Source organism: Propithecus coquereli, unplaced genomic scaffold (assembly GCF_000956105.1).
Source record: "Propithecus coquereli isolate 6110/MARCELLA unplaced genomic scaffold, Pcoq_1.0 Scaffold273, whole genome shotgun sequence".
NCBI classification, from domain to species: Eukaryota; Metazoa; Chordata; class Mammalia; order Primates; family Indriidae; genus Propithecus; species Propithecus coquereli.
The window spans coordinates 3,177,797-3,196,104 of NW_012148319.1; the positions used below are offsets into that span (position 1 = coordinate 3,177,797).

At 33.8% G+C, this 18,308-nt stretch overlaps 1 protein-coding gene across 2 annotated transcripts in view; it reads left to right on the plus strand.

The window, feature by feature from the left end:
- The window catches only part of STRN3 (striatin, calmodulin binding protein 3), a 103,002-nt gene extending 84,931 nt beyond the window's left edge, over positions 1 to 18,071 (plus strand). For both annotated transcript variants that reach the window (XM_012647889.1, XM_012647890.1), the window contains 9 exons: positions 1,630 to 1,763; positions 3,099 to 3,274; positions 3,456 to 3,503; positions 3,791 to 3,912; positions 7,125 to 7,292; positions 8,654 to 8,794; positions 11,419 to 11,526; positions 17,466 to 17,552; positions 17,635 to 18,071. In XM_012647889.1, the coding sequence (XP_012503343.1) occupies positions 1,630 to 1,763; positions 3,099 to 3,274; positions 3,456 to 3,503; positions 3,791 to 3,912; positions 7,125 to 7,292; positions 8,654 to 8,794; positions 11,419 to 11,526; positions 17,466 to 17,552; positions 17,635 to 17,804 (1,154 nt within the window). In that variant the 3' untranslated portion in view covers positions 17,805 to 18,071. The remainder of the gene's footprint in view (positions 1 to 1,629; positions 1,764 to 3,098; positions 3,275 to 3,455; positions 3,504 to 3,790; positions 3,913 to 7,124; positions 7,293 to 8,653; positions 8,795 to 11,418; positions 11,527 to 17,465; positions 17,553 to 17,634) is intronic.
- The last annotated feature ends 237 nt before the right edge of the window (positions 18,072 to 18,308 follow it).

Here is an 18,308-nt window from a genome sequence, read left to right on the forward strand (position 1 = left end):
TTATTGTTCTTAGTTGCTTCTGATGTTACCAAAAACTGCATACTAGATATTGGGAGGAAAGATCAGTGCTACAGATTGTTCAGATTCTATAAGTGTAATCATTTAGAGATTAATTAAATACTATTCAGTATCCCTGTGTATATATTTTCTTTCATATGCTTTCAGATTTACTCTAGATCAGTTGCTGAATCACAACTTCATTTTAGGATCCTGAGTCAAAACTTATATAGCTTACTTTGACGTAAGATAAAATAATAAAAATAAGATACTCGAAATAAAGACGAGTTTTGCTTTTGTCATAGTATATAGAAATTATACTCAGAATTATTTTTGGTAGTTGTAGTGATGACTGTCAAGTTTTATTATACTCACTGTGTTTGCTGTAGCATATTAAATTTATAGCATTTTTCATAGGAACTTTTCAAAATTACTAATTAGCTTGAGCTTTTTGTATGTTTCTTTTTAAAATTTGTTCATGAATTTTAAGTATGTTTTGTTATATTGAGTTGTTTTGCATTATAATGACTTGAGTATGTTTCTTGCATCTTAATGTTAAAATTTTGCTTTCAAAGCATGCTTTTGAAATGTATTAAGGATTATTGCTTATGCTGTGGCTGTTACAGCAAAATCTTTAGAGTGTAGTCAGTCAATTATGGCAGAGTTTAATTGGGGAATAGTATGTGTAGAGAAAAAAACGTTTTAAGTAATTTAATTTGAACTGCTGATATTAACATGGAAAGCTGTAATAACGCACATAGTAAAGATAAGAAAAGTAAAAGAAAACTTTCACCTGAGTGTAGTTTTAAATTGAAATGGCAAGTAATTCTGATCAAAACTTAAAGTTCTGTAGGTAGTTGATATAGATTAGTTGCTTCATTTTACAAGTGTCAAAGTAAATAAAGGGGGACATTAAAATAAAAATTATAATCAGAGCTTTAAACCTAGAAGGCATTCTGAAGATTGCATGGATTAACCTTTTACAGAAAGGAAACCCATATTGGTGGTAAAACTGCCTTTTTTTCTAGACCATTGCTGTTACTGAAGGCATCTGAAAATTAAGGCTTCTTTCCAGTGAACTGATACAATATAGCAGACTGTTTGAAAACTATTTATATTTGTATATTTATATTATTTTTTACCAGACGATAGAATGCCTAGCACTTCTTTAGAAAACAAAAATACTTAGCAACAACCTATTACGTTTTTAAAATACTGTATGAGCTACTCTGAGGTCAATCGTAGAGGTTTTTCCCCAGGAATAGCTGAAATCTTGATACGTAACTCCATTATTTAATCAGAATTTGTCCTATTTCTTACTTAACATGTAAACTATTGTTATAATTGTACTGAAGTGATAAGAGATTTAAATACACAAAGCTTTTGTGCCCCACCACCTACCCCAGAATAATATATGTAGTGCACATTTGATTTATGGAAGATTGCTACATTGTAGTTGTAACACATTTGTTTAGTACTGTTCAGTAGTAGGATTTTTTGAGTGGAAGTGAGAAAATAAAAATTAATTATATTACTGAATATTGTAACTGTTAAGTGCTTAAATTTCCCCCACAATATTGTCTTGTACTGTATGATTTTTCAGCATTTAAGAAGCGGTTTTGTTCTTTATAGCTGAACCAATAACGTTTCCATCTGGAGGAGGCAAGTCATTTATTATGGGTTCTGATGATGTTTTGTTAAGTGTACTGGGCCTTGGAGACCTTGCAGACTTGACGGTAACAAATGATGCAGACTATAGTTATGATGTAAGTGCAGTTTTATTTTTAATTTTTTAATGATTTAATAGAAGGCTCCTTATTTTTTGGAATCACTTATAAAACAGAATTAATGTCAAGGTGCATGGAAAAGATAAGTTTAAGTGTGCCATTGTGTTGATTTGAAGTGACATGTAGTTTTTCTTTTATAACTACTTTCTTTGTGGTATTTAAATTTTTATTAGGTATTTTGGTGGAGTAGCTAGACGTTTGGGATGATTACCTTAACATATTGGTCAATAAATATGTCTTGAGTAGTCAACTCTCAATTATCTCAAATGAAGCCATATTTTGGTGTTAACAAGAAAAAAACTAGATAACCTGAATCATTTATTTGTCTTTAGAATACTTCTTAAAAAGCATGTTTTATTTTTGAACTTTTATTTTCTTAATGGTATTGTTAAAGTTAGCTTGCATCATTTCCTGAATACTTAACACCTTCATTTGCGGGTTGGGGAAAGGATGGAAGGGATGGGAAGGCCAGTGTTTGAGACGAAATGTGTCTTGGATTTAATTTTTTTCTAGACATTTAACACTCAATTGAGAGTTAACTATATTTGTTTAGATTTTTATGATAATTGCAGTTTTTCAGCAAGTTAATTTTTTTCTTTTTATAATGAATTTCTTTTTCTACATTTTTTACTTATGTTGCATGCTTTTTAGAGACAGCCGTTGGTGGGCTGGATTATTCTCATTAATATTTTTAAAAGTATATAAGCAACTAAATTCTAGTAAACTTGTGACTGCTTTAAAGTGGTTTTACAGCCTGTCTTTACAGATGGAGAAATGAAGGTAAAAAGATTAATCAGTATCAAGAATTACGAAAGTGGGATGAAAACAATCTTAAAGGATCTTTAGTTCAGACTTTTAGAAAATACCTTAACTTGCTGCCTTTAAAATTTCACGTGATAAATTCTGCTGAATGACAACTGTACTGTTAATACTGTACCCTTTGGTATTTGGTAATAATTTTTATTTAAGTTTTTTTGTTTTCATGTAGAATATTGCAGCAATGGTAGTTATTTTGTTCTCATTTGACATTTAATAGGAGCTTTAGGTTTAGCTTGATAATTAGGTAAAACCAGATTAAGGAACTCTTTATTTGATCTAGGTATTTGTAAGGCTAATGAAGTTATTCTTCTTCTGAGTTATTAAATGATGAAGATTTGTTATAAAGTTTTTAAAGTACATTAAATTTCCATTGGACATTTTAGCAAAACAGTTTTAAATATATGTGTTAAACTCACCAAAAAGAAACAAACAAAAACTCCACATGCCTACCAATTTACTATTTTTACCACTAAATATTACACTCTTTCTTTTTAGTTGCCTGCCAATAAAGATGCCTTTCGAAAGACATGGAACCCCAAGTATACGCTACGTAGCCATTTTGATGGAGTACGGGCATTAGCTTTTCATCCTGTAGAACCTGTGCTGGTTACTGCCTCTGAGGACCATACCCTGAAACTTTGGAATCTGCAAAAAACAGTTCCTGCCAAAAAGCAAGTATATTAATGTTAGCCTAGTTTTTTGTTCCAATTTTGCTAATATAAGTAATTATTCCTCTTTATTGTCACATATCTTTTATGTACACAGTTGATCTATCTACTCTTTAATATCAACCAGTGATTTATGATTATTTAATTGCCTTCTCTTCCCCCACCCTTTTCCCCCCTCTTTTAGGAGTGCCTCTTTAGATGTAGAGCCCATCTACACATTTAGGGCCCACATGTAAGTTTTATTGAATTGGTACTTAATTAACAACCATAATTATTAACTGTTATTAATCCTCAAACCTTATAATTTTCTCAGTGATTGTTTTATATTAGAAAAGACATATTAGTTAAATAATATCTGTTTAATAATTAGTAATAATATGAATATAATAGCATTTTTCAAATGTATATGCATGTTCTCCTAGAACAGTTTTTAGATGTCACATAAATTCAGCCATGGAGGAATGGGGATTTGAATTCTTAAGATTTGTAAGTAATTTTTTTCTTCTCTTCCTATAATAGTGGTCCTGTTCTGTCGTTAGCTATTAGTTCTAATGGAGAACAGTGTTTTAGTGGTGGTATTGACGCAACCATCCAGTGGTGGAATATGCCTAGTCCTAATGTGGATCCATATGATACATATGGTAAGTGAAAGGATCAAAATGTATTTTTGGTGTGAATGGAGCTGACAAAACTAAATACCTCAAATATTATTATAAGATTGTTTAAACATATATTAGTTTTCTCATTTAGTTCTTCCATTTGCTAGTAGTGTGTTTTGTTAAAGAGAAAAATTAGGAAATGTCATACTATGAGTCTTTAAACTTGTTCTCTGTTGTCCAAAAAAAGTACATTAATCTATATTAATTGAATTGTTAATTAATTTCAGTTCTAAAAGGAAAAGGAAACAAAATATCTAATTAACAAATTTTTAAACTTAAATAGCTTATATAGTTCAAAAATATTAAGCAAAAAACAGTGGAAGCAAAGAGGGACAGACAGTAAGGGTGTAAATCAACTTTTGGAGACCAAAACATTCTTTAATTTCAAAACAGGAAAAAAAAAACCCGCTTTGACTTACAAATGAAGCTTTTAGAAATCTGTCCTACAGAATTACCTACTTGTGTGTGTTCAGATAAATTTATAAGGGCATTGTCCCTGATTATTAAAAAAACAACAAAATGTTTATGAGCTCTTAGTTCTTTTTATTTAACACATATTTGGTGCCTGTGTTTATCACTCATAGTGGTAAGTACTATGCCAAAAAATAAAGTTTAGTCTAATGGAAAAAATAGACATTAAATAAGTAAGGAAATGGGGGTCTATGGTTACGACTTGTGATAAATGATAAGATTGAGTTCTGTGAAAGAGAGTGACAGGCAGAACCCTTTGGATAAGTAGTCAGGAAAAGTCTATCTAAAATAGTGACATTTAAGCCAAAATCTGAAGAATAAAAAGGAGCTTTCAGTAAAGAGTTTTAAGCCAGGAAGTGACCTGAGAAAGCAAGGTTTAGAAAGATGACTGTGACTGTTGTGAGGAAAATAAATGGGGGTGGGGAGAGTAGAAACAGAAATACCAATTAGGAGGCTGCTATAGTGTAGTAATCCAGTAGACTAGGTGATAGATGATGTTGCCAAGATAAGAGTTGGTGGTACCGGAGCAGTTAGAGAGAAGTGGTTTTAAGATAGATTTGGGAAGTATGGTAGAATAGACAGGATTTATTGATAAATTATATTGAGTAGATAAAAGTGATAGGTGAGTGATGCTCGATTTGGTTATGTATTTTTAATAGCTTTATTAAGATATAACTTACCATAGAATTCACCCTTTTAAAATATACAATTCAGTAGTTTTTACTATGTTCATAAGGTTGTGCAACCAGCCATCACCACTATCTAATTTCAGAACATTTTCATCAACAATCCTGGGTTTTTGACATGAGCAGCTAAATAGGTGATGGTAGCATTTATTGAAATGAGGGCAGAACAGGTGTGAGGAGATTTAAGATGGTGAGTTGGATTTTAGCCATGTTTAGAGATGGCAGTATCAGGTAGGTAATATACAAATATGGAGCTCAAAGAGATCTGGGTTGGAGATAAAAGTCTTCTCTATACCGATGACACTTTAAGCTGTGATAATGGATGTTAAAACATAAGGAGAGTGTGTTGTGTAGGGTAAGAAGAGAAGACAACCTGGGACAAAAGTGTAACTCTGACATTGGAAGGTGGCTAGAGCAAGAGAGCCAACAAAGGGACACTGAAAAGTTGTGACCCACAAGAGATAGGAAAAAGTACAGAAGAGTATGGAATCATAGAAGCATACCAAAGAAGAAACCATTTTGAGAAGAAGGCAGCAGTCTACACTTTCACATGTTGCTGAGAGGTCTAATAACAGGATAGAAAGGTTCCTTTTGGTAAGATGGCAAATACCTGGGTGTTGGCCAGACAGAGATTAGACAGTGGGGCTAAGACCAGAGGATGAAGGGACCTCTGGATAACCTTGTAACAGATAAATCAGACTGTATGGATAAAAAGCAATATGATATGAACAACCACCAAAAAAAAAAAAAGTTTTTTATCATCAAAATATTGCATTTGATGGAATAGAAGTCATTATTGGTGATCTTGGCAAGGGTTATTTTGGTGTGGTAATGGTATCAGAAACCATATTGGATTGATTTGAAGAGGAAACAGAAGGTAAAAAGCATGTTTACTCAATGTGCTTTTTCTACAGCTTGGCAGAAGGGTGCTGGGATAGGTTTAATGAAGATGTTTTTTGTTCAGTTTGAGAGATTCTGGGACATACCTATGAGAAACAATAAATATGAAAGCAAGTTAGTGAGTTGAATGGAATTCACAGTGCAGCTGATGGAATTAGCCTTTGATTTCTATAGAAGGACAAATTCCTTGTATCTGGAAGCTTAGGAGAAGATGGCTTTAGTGATTTATAGATTGGGTGGCAAGAAGATGGGGGAGGGGTTCCTATTTGAATGCTGTATTTTCTCACTGAAGTATGAGGCATAATCATTCTATGGAAGGGAGGTTGGAAACTGAGAATAGTGGAGAGGCTAAGAAATATTCAAGGGAAGTGGGAGGTGTTTACTTAGAAAAACAAGATTGTCAGACAAATGATGCTCAATGTTGTTAGCTATCACATGTCCACCAGTTGATAAATGGACAAATAAAATGTGACATATCCATATAATGGAATATTATTTGGCACTAAAAAATGGAGTGCTGATGAATGCTACAACATGGATAAACCTTGAAAATGTCATGCTAAGTGAAGGAAGCCAGTCACAAAAGGCCACTTATTGTATGATTTCATTTATATAAAATTTTCAGAATATCCTAAATCAAGGGTCAGAGACAAAAATAAAAAATGTTCAGAATAATCATATCTATAGAGACAGAATAGATTAGTGAGTGTTTGCCTGGAGCTGCGGAAAGGTGGGGAGGAAGAATTGGGGGAAAAGTGGCTAATGAGTGATGAAAGTATCCTGAAATCGATTGTGGTGATGGTTGCACAACTCTGCAAACATACTAAAAACCATTGAGTTGTACGCTTTAAATGAGTGAGTTGTATGGTGTGTAAGTTATATATATATGTCAATAAAGTTTTTTTTTTTTTTTTAAGTATCTGTTCCTTATAGAAAATTAGGAAAATACAGAATAGTATTAGATGAAAGGGAAGGATAAAAATAGGCCCAGCACTTAGTAGTAGCCACTGTGTCCATTTTGGTTTATCTTCTTGTGGTCTTTATGTGTGTTCTTTATACTTAGTATATGGGGTAATTTATCTTTATGTACTAAAGCATTTCCTTTAGCTAATTTTTTGTTTGTTTGTTTCTTCCTAGAGCCAAATGTTCTAGCTGGCACTTTAGTTGCTCATACAGATGCAGTCTGGGGTCTTGCTTATAGTGGCATAAAAAATCAATTATTGTCTTGTTCAGCAGATGGCACTGTTAGGTTATGGAATCCACAAGAAAAGTTGCCATGTATTTGCACTTACAATGGAGACAAAAGTAAGTAAATTTTGCTTCTGTAAGAAAAGCTAATTTTTTTTTTAATTTGGAAGATAAAAAGGACAAAGTAATTGATGTATTTCTTTAGTGCTCCAAAGAGATATATTGAAAGAATTTTATAAAACTTGTGATACTCTTTTTACTCCTAGTCATTTTTTATTTGTAGTGCTTTGCAGCTATATTCTGTAGCATGGTGCTTTTTGACCTTTTTCATGTTCCATTTAAAAAACACAATAATTTGTATGTAACAGTGGAGTAGACAAATGAGGGTACTCAGGGTCAACAACAGAAGGCACTCTACCCGCTCCAGGTGACTACTCAAAAAGACTGAAAGGATTACAGTCTCAAGCATACTTGCAAACCATGTACGGTTTTTCTGAGCAGATTGGTTGGATAATCCATCCATAATCATTGAAATAGCACCCTTATCTGGGAAGTATGGGATGGGTTACTTTCATTATTCAGATCTTTTCCTGTCAAAGAAGGCTTTAACCAGTTTACCTTTTTAAGATATGTATGTGTATGTGTGTGTGTGTGTGTGTGTGTGTGTGTGTGTATAGTTATATATAGCCTTATTCTTATTTTCCAAGTCATTTATTTTTTAATCAGATCTTTTATTTGTATTAAAAATATCTGTTTTAATATATTTTAGTTGAGTAGTAAATGCTTAATTTTGTGTCTTTTTTAGACACCTTAGTCATTCTGCTAATTTTTCAATTACCCAAATTTTAGAGGTAAAAATTCATTTAGATACTTGTTTCTTGCTTCATCCAGATAATTAATTGCTTGGCTCTAGGCTTCATCTAATTGTGCATTGATCTGGTTGAATTTAATATAATGTATTAAAGAGAGAAATTTCTGCTCAGGCCACTTTAGGGGAGGTAGTACTACATCAGGGGATTCTAGAGTCCAAGCTTCATTTTCATAGATCCAAAAATTTGACTTGTATTAGCTACTTGATAAGACTTACAGATGTCTGATAGGTCAACAGTTTCCCAGAATAATGATGTGAGAATGCTAATTTATCATTTTACACTAAGAGATATAATTGGCAAGTGGGCCAAAAGACTGACCTAGGATTTTTTTCTCTCTTAGAAGAAAATACAGAGAACAAACAACTTTTGCATGTATCTACTCTTACTTTAAGACCTCTCTAGCTATATTTTTCTTGGAATATTACAAATAAAACCTTTTTAAATAATGTAAGAAAATTTGTTTCTTATCTCACCATCCTGACACAATTATGTCCTTTTTCATTGTTAACATTATTTTAGGAATATTTGAATTCCTTTTTCTTATTAGAAAAGGGGAGATTTCAGAATTACTGTGTTTACACTGTTATCTCTTTGGGCTCCATTTAGAGCATGGAATACCTACATCGGTTGACTTTATAGGCTGTGATCCAGCTCATATGGTGACCTCTTTCAACACTGGTAATGCAGTAATTTATGATTTAGAAACATCACAGTCATTGGTGATGCTTTCATCACAGATAGATTCTGGTAAGTTTTCATGAGTTCCTTTTAAATCTTAAAAAGGATTATTATACAATGCAAGTTGATCTTTTAGCTAATTTCGTATTTTGACTGTTTACATTTAGGATGGCAAAATAATTAGTTTCATTATGTTACAGTTGTACTTATTTACATTATTTCTGCTATTTCCTTAAATTATGCTTAAAAGGGTGGGTATATGGGGAAAGAGTGAGTAGAACAATGTGAAGGTGAAAGCAAAGGAAATAATTTAAAACTTTTTATGGGAATTCTTGTGAAAGTAGAGAAAATAATATAATGAACCCAATGTATTCTTCATTCAGCTTCAGTAATTATCTATAAATGTCCAGGACTATAAATGTTGATATATGGTATATGTTTCACAGTTTACTTAAGTAGGGATCCAAATAAGATCCATGCATTATGATTGGTTAATAGGTCTCTCAGATCTCTTTTCATCCATAGATTTCCCCTCCATCTTTTTTATTTTCCTTGCTTTTTATTTTAATGGAAGAAATTGGCTAGTTTGTCTTAAGTTTCCCAGAGTCTGGATTTTGCTGCTTGCATCCTTGTGGTGTCATTTAACGTGCTCCTCTATTTCCTGTGAATTGATTACAGATCTAGAGGCTTATTCAAATTCAGGTTCAAAATTTTTCTTCTTTTTTAAATGTCTAAATGTTTTTGGCAAGACTACTTCATAGATAATTTGAGAATTTTTACCAGAGGTAAATATTGTCTGGTTGCTTATCTTTTTGTGATTTTTTTTTTTCTTTTTGAGACAGAGTCTTGCTCTTTTGCCCCAGATAGAGTGCAGTGGTGTCATCTTAGCTCACTGCAACCTCTGACTCCTGGACTCAGGTGATCTTCCTGCCTCAGCCTCCTGACTAGCTGGTACTACAGGCGTGCACCACTATGCTCTGCCATGATGTTTTCAGACTCGATCAATGTCTGGGTCCATTAATTCATTTACTGTTGAAAAATGATTTTCTAATTCTATTGGTCCTCTTTCATTTATTAGCTAGATTATTTCTATAAAAAGGACCGTCCTCATCAATAATTTGATTACCTTGGAGTTAGTGTTTGTCAAGGAAAGGCAAGGTAAATGATTGATTTTTTCACCCCTTTATTTACCAGTTTTCAAAATAATGAAGTGGTTCATTAGTATCCTCCAGAGATAACCAGTGAGTCTTTTGAGTGTTTTTGGTATCATCATCATGTCTCATGAATATAAATGTATTTCAGTTTATTGCAGGTATTATCTTTATTTCTGCTCAGATTGTCTCATTTTGGCCAGTGGGGCTTATTCAGGTTGGCTCCTGAGTCCTTTTGATATGACCATGGTAGTTATTGATAGCTTTCATGCTTTCTGATATGACAAGATGCTTTGGGTTCATCTTGTTCATTTTGTGCCTCAGATCTGAAATCAGCTATTTCTCTAAGAAATTGTGGTTTCTTTTAGTGGGAAATGGCCTTTAGATACGATAATCTGGAAGCTAGGGTATTGGGTTGCTCCTCATGGTCTTCATGGCTCCTGGGTCATTCATCGTTTTTCAGTGGACAGAGCTAGGAAATAATGCATTTTTTGAAAGTAAAATATTTCAAATTCAGATTTATCTTGGTTCTCAAAAAAATCATCATTGTCTTTTACTTGATTTATCCTACAGTATACACAGCCATTTCAGTAATAAATTCATCAGCAAAAGTCGAATTATTGATAATCGTTTATACTTAGGGTATATTCCACCAGGGGTATATAATCCTAATGACTATGCTTTAAAGTCACTTGTAATAGGCATTTCTTTGCGTTTATGCCACCAGTTGGATATATAGTTAAGTTCATTTGTTTAATTTTACTTTTGATTTTTTTTAGTGATTTCTTTTTTAAAAACAATTGTTTTATAACTATATAAAATATTTTCATGGTACCATGGCCAAATCTCAAACCAAAATTATCTTCAAAGTACCTTTCCTAGTGTTTCCTCAACCCTATTCTTTCTTCCCCCATAGGTTATAAATAAATAAATAAATAATTATACTTTTTATGTGTTTAAGCTTAGTATATGAGAGTTTTTGTAACATAAAGAATGATCAATCTAAAGTGTATTAATCTTTTTCCCATTTGTTTTGATCTTTCCCTGTTTGCCCTCATCTCTGATTTAATCAAAAACCAAGAGCTTGCCAGTAAAGAAAAAAATCTCATCTCTAAAGAGTATTAATTATAGTTCTTTGCTTTTTTGTTTTTGTCAGTGTGGGTAGGATGGGGGTTGTTCCTTGCAAACATCTAATTAGCACTTATGAATTTTTTCTTCTTTAAATGCTTATAGTTTTTATGAGCTGTTAGAAGTAATAATTATTGTGAGTCTTTTGAAATTCTAAACTATATGTCTTAAGGATCTGCATTAAAACACTTCTAATTTTTTCTAAATTTGAGCCTAGTACCATACATACTATGGGACATGATAAATTGTGTATTTTTTAAAAAAATAGATCTCCCTCGAACCTTTGGTTCTCAAACTTTTTGTTTTATGCAAAAGCTTATAGTTTTTAATGATTCTTATATTTTAGCAAGACTAGAAAGGCCATCATCCAGTTTCTAATTGAAGGTTTGAATTTTAGTGTATTGTTTTTTTCAGGTTTACAATCCAATATTCACATTAACAGAGTAGTAAGTCATCCCACGCTTCCTGTTACAATAACTGCTCATGAAGATAGACACATCAAATTTTTTGACAATAAAACGGGTAAGCAAATTGTCTTCTTTTCATATTAACAATACTGTAAATTTGATATGATCAAAATGCTATTCTTTTATATAGGGTATGTTGAGTTTTTGGCTATGAAATTGCCAAGTTAAACCATTTTAACTCAGATTTTTGCTTTTCTTAATGTAGCACACTTAACAATGTATGTTAAGTTTTATCCTTAACTATACAATAATACCTTGCTTACCTATTATAATTTCTTCATGTTATGTTAGTTAAATATAAAGCCTCCCATTTGAAATTTTTTCCTTCATATTCTGTTGTGAATAAATAAAGCAGAAGAGGTCTCTTTCTGGCATTTGGCATTTCAAATATTTTCTTAAAACTATTTTTCAGTGGATCAAATGATAGTATAGTTTATATATGATGACATTGTTTATTGTCATCATCCCTGTATTTCTTGTTGTAAGGAAATATATTGGTCGTGTTGAAGTCAGATCAAATTTTAATTTAGCCATAGGTTGTGCTGTTTTGTTTTTTCGGGGTCCTTCTCTTTATCCATCATTATGTAGACTACTATATAAAATAATTGCTTGCTCTCTTTCAGGAAAGGTCTGACCTCTAGAAAGGCTACTTTGAGAAGAAGCTAAAACAGTCAGGGTTTTGAAGTATTAAAGGCCTTCCAAATAAGAAACTTAAATGTTAATCGCAACATGATTACATGGCAACAAATTATCAAGTAAGACAGTGAACTAGAATTATAGGTTTCTCTTTGAAGGTTATCTAGGACATGGCAATGAGTTTTAGTTTTTGGAGTCTTACATTAAGATACTTTTGTTCAAATAACGCTTTCATAGACAGATTCCTTTTAACTCAATAGAACAAATTGGGAACAGAATGAATATTCACAGGTCTACCTATTGCACAGGAAATAAGATTCACATTCATGTGGATGTTCTCAACACCTTATCAAATCAATCCTTTGAACCATTTTTATGAAGCCTAAATGTCTTCCTCTGCTGCAAGAACAGAGAGGTAATTTCCTTTGTGTTTCTAAAAAGATTCTTTTTATTAATTTTTGAAGATTTACATTTGTAGGGAGAGGTTCAGAAATTTTAGTAGTTGTATTAAACGCAAAAGGTGATGCTGGGCATGGTGGCTCACGCCTGTAATCCTAGCACTCTGGGAGGCTGAGATGGGAGGACTGCTTGAACTCAGGAGTTCAAGATCGGCCTGAGGAAAAGTGAGACCCCGTCTCTTCAAAAAATGGAAAAATTAGTTGGATGTGGTGGCATAAGCTTATAATTCCAGCTGCTGGGGAGGCTGAGGCAGGAGGATGGCTTGAGTCCAGGAGTTGGAGGTTGCAGTAGGCTACAATGATATCATTGCACTCTAGTCTGGGCAGCAGAGAGAGACTGTCTCAAAAAAAAAAAAAAAAAAGCAAAAGGTGAGTCTACAGAGCTGATTTTACTAGAAGAAATCAAGAAAGTGGTCAGTAAAATTTTACTCAATAACAGAAATAAGGAGCATGTAGTCCTTCAGATTATTTCTAAATTCTACCAATTCTTTCTGTTAACTAATCTAGTACCATTAATGTGAAGATCATTGAAGCAATAGGCTCCAAACAATGGAAAGATTCTTTCTAAATTGACATCTCTCTCTCTCACTCACTCTCTCACTCACTCATACACACATACATACACCCTACTGAGTTACGTTAAACTATGAATTGTTTTCAGATATGGCATTTTCAAAGAAATCCTTTTTTGAAAATTGGTAACTCATTTAAATGCGGTAAACTTGGACCACCTCCATAACTGGTGTTTCTGGTTAGCAGAGTTATTAATAAACTATTGTTTTATAAAATGAATAGTTTATTGGATTTTTTGAATCTGAAACATGGAAATTGGTACTGTGAACTAGTTCAGTAAATATTTAAATGAGTAAATCATTTTAATAACAAAAACATGTAGCATTTTGTATTCTATACTGTGCTGGATACTATCATGTGTAAGATGTGGTTCCTGCTACAGTATCTGGGACTAATAGATATATATATGTGTGTGTGTGTATGTATATGTAAGTATGTATATACACACAAAAGATGAGCCCTACTAGATCAGTCTTGATAGTTGTAGCATGGGTGTTTGAGCTTTCTTTTAAGAAATGGTAAGTTTTTTTGTTTTTAAGTGAAGAAGAAAGTAGTAGGAAATTCCAGATTAGAGGATATTTTGAGCAGAGACACAGTGATAGGAACAGAAGTTTCTTTTTTTTTTTTTTTTTGAGACAGAGTCTCACTCTCTTGCCTGGGGCAAGTGCTGTGGCATCAGCCTAGCTCACAGCAACCTCAAACTCCTGGGCTCAAGCAATCCTACTGTCTCAGCCTCCCGAGTAGCTGGGACCACAGGCACGTGCCACCATGCCTGGCTAACTTTTTCTACATATATTTTTAGCTGTCCAATTAATTTCTTTCCATTTTTTGGTAGAGACGGGGTCTCGCTCTTGCTCAGGCTGGTCTCGAACTCCTGAGCTCAGAATGATCCTCCCGCCTCGGCCTCCCAGAGTGCTAGGATTACAGGCGTGAGCCACCGCGCCCGGCGGAACAGAAGTTTCTTATAGGGAAAGCCAAAGATAAGTTTGGAGAAGGAAACTAGAATCTACTGAGGAGGACTTTTTTTAGAGCCAGGTTAAAAATACTGGGTTTTCGTTTACGATATATTCTGTGGGAGCCACTAAAAATAGTTGAAGAGGGGTTTGCAAATTGGTTTAGAAAGATTAATCAAGTCACACTTCTCACTATACGGTAGCTCTTTGACTTTAAAGGATTTAAATTTTCAATTTCTACTCTTTATTCTAGAGAGATCTTCAGGGCCCATTGTTTTTAACACTTTTGGTAGAAGCACAAATTTGAGCTGCCTGTACTGTTCCTGAAAGACTTAGGTAGTGAGTGACTGTAGGAGAAGGTTTGGTACAAGTGAGGGATGTGAGGAGTGAGAGAAGTTCCTGAATCAGTTGTGGAGTGATTCTTCCAGCAAAATTTATTGAGTATCTACCATATACTTGGCACAATTCTTGATACCTGGTGAACAAAAACAACATGTCCTGTCCTTTTGGAGCTTACAGACTGGTGGTTTATTGCTTATTCTTTGTGAGTCATTGTTCTATTTGATTTATATATGTTAACTCATTTGGTCTTTAACTCTATAAAGTAGATACAGTACTGTATTATCCCCATTTTACACATGAGGTTAAAAGGCTTAAAGAATTTAAGTGAATTGTAAAGTGTTATTCAACAGATAAAAGTTACTGGGTTGGGTTTCAGACTCGTACAGTTCGCTTCCATAGTTCACTTTTTTTTTTAACATCAGTCTTTATTTCCTTTCCATTTCATAGAAGTCCACAATACCAGTTGGCCAGTAGAAGGACTTAAGGTGCCAAGGAGGGGAAATTGAGTGACTGCATGTGTCCACTCTTTATTCCCTTAGTTATAGGAGGAAAAAATTAGTCTTGGTGGGGAAGATGTTAGCATAGGCATGGGGCCAAAATGAAATTGGTTAAATGTGAGAAGCTGCAGGTATATATTGATGAAGGAGGGGTCTAGTTATTGGGAGGGATCAACAGTTTTGTGATTTATGTGATCACCAGTGGAAGGCCCAACATCCAGCTTGGTTCAGCATTGTACATGTTTATTCATGGTCCATTTGAAGGGATTACTCACGTTTTGAAGTGATTTTGTAACTGTGTGGAAAAAAGGGGTTGACTCTGAATTGACTAAGATACCAGGGTGAAGGTCAGTTTAGTACACAGGCAAGGAGGGCTGGAGTTAAACTTGGAAAAGTATATCACCTTTAAAGAAATGTATGGATCTGGTGTTGGATAAAAGAAGTTTTTTGGTTTAAGACATGTAGATTTTAGGAGATAACACAGTCATTCTTGGGAGAGAAGTCAGGACCAGATCTGTGAATTAAGACTTACTGTCATAAATTTGACATTTTCAGGGTAAAAAGTTAATGATGCTTGGTACTTAACCCCTAGTATTTTGAAATTATTGTCTTGGAGGGCAACCATTTTATACACTGGGTTCCTTTCTTTGAATGTTGAGAGGAGTGGGTTCTAGAATTGATAAATGAGTTATGTTGTACTAAGCAATTAAAGATTGAATGCGGAATGATTTTTTTCTGTTCCTCAGGCTAGCAGAGAAGAGTTTCTAAAATTTTCTGTTAATCAGTCTTAGTATTAATGAGAAACAGACAACTGTGGTTTGAAATAACAGACTTTTTAAATTTTGTCCTCAACTGATAAGTGTTTAGTGTAGTCAGAAAGTGATAAGACTTTTTACGATTGTTTTGGAGTATATTTTGCACATTTGATTATGTTGTGGTTTTGCATTCAGGTCTACAGCTATAGCCACATCACAAGTAATAAAAGTAGACCTCTTTCATGTCCCAGTGTCAAATGTCCTCAGGGGACCCAAAGCATGACAAATGATTATAGTAAGAATTTTTGTTGAAAGCCCCCATCTCTCATTAGAGGCATCCCAGGCATTTGAGTAATAAAGACTCATTGCTAAGTGAAAGGGGAGTAAATTTTAAGTGTCAGTATTTGCTGTTTTATTCCCTTCTTGATGAAGCACTTTATGATACTGCTTTCCATCCATCAAAAGCTTATATTGCAGGATGCCCTTGCCCCAAAGCATTTGCACAATACAACTTTTATTCACAATTTGTTTTTTTAATTTCAATTTGCTGTTGAATTCCATTCGCTTGCCAAATCTTTAGTGAAGATACTCATTAAATTACATTTTCCAGGCCGGGCGCGGTGGCTCACGCCTGTAATCCTAGCACTCCGGGAGGCCGAGGCGGGTGGATTGCTCAAGGTCAGGAGTTCAAGACCAGCCTGAGCAAGAGCGAGACCCCGTCTCTACTAAAAAATAGAAAGAAATGATCTGGACAACTAAAAATATATATATAAAAAAATTAGCTGGGCATGGTGGCGCATGCCTGTAGTCCCAGCTACTCAGGAGGCTGAGGCAGAGATTGCTTGAGCCCAGGAGTTTGAAGTTGCTGTGATCTAGGCTGATGCCATGGCACTCTAGCCCGGGCAACAGAGCAAGGCTCTGTCTCAAAAAAAAAAAAAATAACATTTTCCAGGAGCAGTGTTTTTATTTACATCTGGGGAAAATCCAGAGTAATTTGATATATTAATAGTTCTGCCCCCTTATCCTTTCTTGTTTCATATATATAAAGTGATTAACATTTCAAAGGGTAAATGAACTTGATACTAGAATCTTTAGGAAGGAATATATTTTCTGTGGATTTATTTATTATTCATTAACCCATGTATGTAAAATAATCATAGGGTCTCTTAGATTCTATTTTCATTTTAATTCCAGTTTACAGGATCTTAAGCCTTTGATAAAACCCTATTGTCACTACGTTTTACAGTGTCTATCAGATACTCTCAAATTCACATAGATGTCTATTTTAGGAGTAATTATCTGCAAAGCTCTGCATTCAAATTAAAATTCTTTTGAAAATATTACTATAGTGGGTGCATCTTGGAAACATTATATTAAGTGAAAGAAGTCAGACACAAAAATCACATATTGTGTAAGTCCATTTATATGAAACATCCAGACTAGGCCAATCTATAGACAGAACAGATTAGTGGTTGCCAGGGGCTTGGGTGAGAGGACCAATGAGGAGTGACTGTTGAATGGGTACAATTTTTCCTTTTGCAGTGATGAAAATGTTATGAACTAGGTAGTGGGGATGGTTCTACAACATTTTGAATGCTCTAAAAGCCTGGATTGTGTACTCTCAAAATGGTTAAAATGGTAAATTTTATGTCATATCTATTTTACCACAATAAAAAATATGTTATAGTGATTGTCTATTTTACGTTGATATTGTATTATAGTTTCTGATCTCTCAAGTTAGTATTTGTGAAAACTTAATCTTCTGTTATGTTTTATTTAGGTAAAATGATCCATTCTATGGTAGCTCATTTGGATGCTGTTACAAGTCTAGCAGTAGATCCTAATGGAATTTATTTGATGTCTGGAAGTAAGTCTGAATTTCCTGTACTTCCCATAAGCTTTATAAAAGAATTGTTCACTCAGTAACAAATTTTGTTCTTGTATTACAGGCCATGACTGTTCCATCAGATTGTGGAATTTAGACAGCAAGACGTGTGTGCAAGAAATAACAGCTCATAGGAAGAAATTGGATGAATCAATTTATGATGTTGCTTTCCATCCATCAAAAGCATATATAGCCAGTGCAGGAGCTGATGCCCTTGCCAAAGTATTTGTATGAATCAACAAAAACTTGCATCATAACAAAAGTTTTTCTTGGACAGAAAGAGGGTCTGCATCACTGCCATCAAAAAGGTTACTGATATGACACTACATGTGATCTGCCTGGTGAAGGCTGTTTGGGGCAGGCATAAATTGGTGGAAATCACATCTTAATGTCAGGCTCATTAATTTAACTGTAATTACTGTATTTTGTGGGACAAGAAAAAGGACTCCAGTATTTGTGGCCTGTACTGGATATGAACTGAGCGTATGTCTGTTTTTTAGGTGTCTTTAAGCCAATGTGGAGTCTGATCTTACAAAAAGACTTTTTTTTTGGACTCTGTGTGCTGCCTTAGGGTTAGGAATGTGGTGCTCTTGTTGGGGGAAGTGAGCTCCAAGAGTAGCTTTTTTTCATCTCTTAGTGATCTTCTGTTTATCAGTTGAATGACACAGATTCCCTTTTAAACTTATTTTGCTTTAAAAAAAAAAAAAGAAAATTTAACTTAAAATATTTTAGCATTAG